At 34.8% G+C, this 3200-nt stretch overlaps 1 protein-coding gene across 1 annotated transcript; it reads right to left on the bottom strand.

The window, feature by feature from the left end:
* Positions 1 to 145: 145 nt before the first annotated feature.
* LOAG_13805 (hypothetical protein) lies at positions 146 to 2668 on the bottom strand (the record flags this gene model as incomplete). The annotated part of the gene is made up of 7 exons (XM_003149310.1): positions 146 to 271; positions 535 to 800; positions 1082 to 1208; positions 1431 to 1596; positions 1959 to 2113; positions 2286 to 2381; positions 2513 to 2668. Coding segments are annotated over 7 exons (1092 nt in total), but the record flags the coding sequence as incomplete, so codon positions are not given.
* Positions 2669 to 3200: the final 532 nt, after the last annotated feature.

A 3200-nucleotide genomic window follows, 5' to 3' on the forward strand; every position in this document is an offset into this window, starting at 1 on the left:
TGAAACTGATTTCAGCAAAACAAAAAACGCCAAGTGCTGTAGCATTTTGAAAGGCTTGCTTCCTGAATGTTCTATGAAGCATAACGAGCTGAAATATCTGATGTTTTTTTTCTCTTTGATTAGTCTTGACTGCAGGTTTGATCACCGGATGTGGATATTCAGTGTTGAAATGTTTGTATGGTTGCACCCAAACCATATGCGACAATAACTCACAGTGACCATGCATCCATTCCTGCTGATACAGTGAGTCTGTTCTTTTACAAAATGTCACCTGCAATGGACTTGTGCATTGGATGTCTTCCCTACCCCTCTGATTCCCTTACCCCTCTGATCATCTCCTCGTTCTTCTATTTTAATCATTTTTAACATTCGTTTTTGGAAAATTCAAGATCTGAATAGTTTATGACATAAATTAGACTTGTGCATTGGATGTCAAATTTTTTTTCGTTAACAGTTTTGATTCATTGTTTGCATGGATGCACAATAAAAAGTCAAAGTAAGAAATTTAGAAACCTTCATAAGTCGAAAAATTACCTTAAAATGTAACTTCCGGAATTCATCGCTTTTCAAATCGCTGGCCACCATATGGGTCGGATCGTGCAAACATAATTCTCTTAACGTAAGCGGCATTAATTTCTTCATAAAATATCGTATCTCAACTATTTCTGATTCATAAACGTACACGCAGAGGTATTTGGCAGTGAGTTTTTGCAACATTCGACATTCCTGATATAATGGTTTACTGCTTAGTGATAGAAGTGATGGCGGTAGTGTCACTTTGCACAAGCACTTCAAATTGCCTTAAATTTATATTTTGATGACTGATTTGTAGTTATTCGTACATAATTTGTTGGATGCATGCAATTATTATATTTTGCACATGCAAACTGTTAAAATGCGCAAGATTCAATAAGTTAAATTTTATGGATGCATCCTTTTTTACTGTAAGCAATGTTTACAAAATACAAAAACTAGTTAATTACTGTAGCTGTGGCGGCAACTGATGTAGTTGTTACACCGGTTTTCCTCTTCCCTCCTTATCATTTTGATGATTGACATGAATTATTCAGTTTTAACTTACACAATGCTTTCAGATAGATGGCACCATCGGGCGTATGTACCAGGACACCCATAAGGCATAAATATTTTAATGAATTTGAATATTTGTTGGAGATCTTTTCCATAGCAGCTCCAGTTAACGACACACCCTATAAAGCGACAAGTGCTGTTGATGTCACTTCTGTTCGCAAAACGTTCTGTTCATTTATCTCAATTTTACTTCCGTACAATTGTCATATCAGAATATCATGTGCTGAAGCCTCTTTCAACTTTTATCAATCAAAGTAACAGATCGGACTAATAGATATTTTGGAAAACTTTTTTCCTTCAGCGATTTTTACATTCTCTTGTGAATTCCTTAATTTTGTAACCTGTAATTTTAACATTTTGATAGCGTTTGCTTGCAAATATTCTACGTGTTCCGCACGCATTATATTCATTGCTTTGCGTGGAGTATCAAACCGCTTCAAAATACGTAAAACGAGTAATCTCTTGATTGAAAATATTGCTTTGATTTTGTCATGCAAATTCGATTGTCTGCAGAAGAAAAAGCAGTAGGAAATTTGATCATAGCGTAAAATTAGCAGCGGTTTGGCTGTATCGAAGCATAGGAAAGTGACAAAAACTTGAAGCAAAACAGAAGATGTTGCCATCTTCTGTCAACTAAGCCTAGTGATCCAAACTGCCGATAACTTAGCCACTGAGTAGGCAATAAGACGATTTAGTAATTGACATTCTGAACTTCTTCATAGAACTCAGTATTTAATGATATCATACAATGTAGTGAAGCGATCCATAATTTCAGTGATTCATTTAAGAAATCAGATGGTCTGAAGTAGTATTTTACGATGATTCGATTACAAATTTATCTATGGGATGAAACAATCTTAAACTCTTACTTATCAAAAATATCACACGGTAGAGTAAGTTCTCGAAGGTTTGATAAACAGTCGAAGGCTGTTGCAGAAATTGTGCGAATATGGTCCGTACTACTGATCACAAGTTTTTGTATAAACGGAGAATTATGAAGTGCGCTTGTTAATTTATTAACGTCCTGAATAATTCTGTTCCAGTTAAATCTCTCCCGGTAGTTCCTTTATTGACTTTTGTAATATCAGGCATTTTTGAAGACGCAATTGTTACGGTAACTAACGTGTAAAACTGAAAGACAAAGAAAGGAGATAACGTTGTATTAAATGGACAGCAATGTGTGCTATAGAATATACCGTCTTTCCCGTAGTATTATGTACTTCCAGGATATAGCGATCAGAAGCGAGAACAATGCCTACTTTGTGTGCCGTAATACGATTGATATCACTCCACTGCAAAAGTTCTAATGACATATTCACATTTTTTGTCTAATGCCTCGCTAATTTTAAATTTGCTTTTCATAATTTAAACTATTTAAAGCTATTTATGGTCAGTAAATTAGCACCAATGGATTGCAACAAACCGGGTGTAATAAATTATACAAGTGTTTATTGATAACAGAGAACCGAGCCCTTTCCTTTGGCGCAAGTTGTTCGAATATTTCCGCAATCGTCTCATCCGACAACATTCCATGGGATTCTCCGACGAGCAATTTTTTATTACCACCGTTCAGCTTCATTATATAAAACAGGAATGGAAATTTAAAACTACCAAATACTTTTAAACAATCAGCAACTAGTCATCCTTTTCTTTCAATTATCTTTTTTTGAATGCAAACTGTAATTTCGATTTAAAATTCGAATATCCATGGGATGGACTAGCAAGTGCAGCATGCAAAATGACTTTCAGAATTCAATGAGACACTACTTTCTATACTTGTGATAATTATAACCAATTGTCATTATCCTTTTTAGTGTAATTTAACTATTGTAGTGTTATCATAATGCTGACAATACTACTGGCTGTTATTTGTGGAGAAGAAATCTTCTGATGATCGATCTGATCTACTAAACTAATGATCTGGTAATACTATTTTTTGAGCTTGTCAAATGGAAAAGAGTTGTTGTTAAATGTTGTTCTTAAATAGAAAAGACAGAAAAGAGAAAGCGGACGTTTCCAATAAGTTCAATTTCACAATGCTTGTGGGTATGCAATATTGTCTGTGCAGATATAGAGATTGTCTGGTTTGCCGACTCCATGCAACATATAAT

Source organism: Loa loa (genome assembly GCF_000183805.2).
Source record: "Loa loa unplaced genomic scaffold supercont3.1101, whole genome shotgun sequence".
NCBI classification, from domain to species: domain Eukaryota; kingdom Metazoa; phylum Nematoda; class Chromadorea; order Rhabditida; family Onchocercidae; genus Loa; species Loa loa.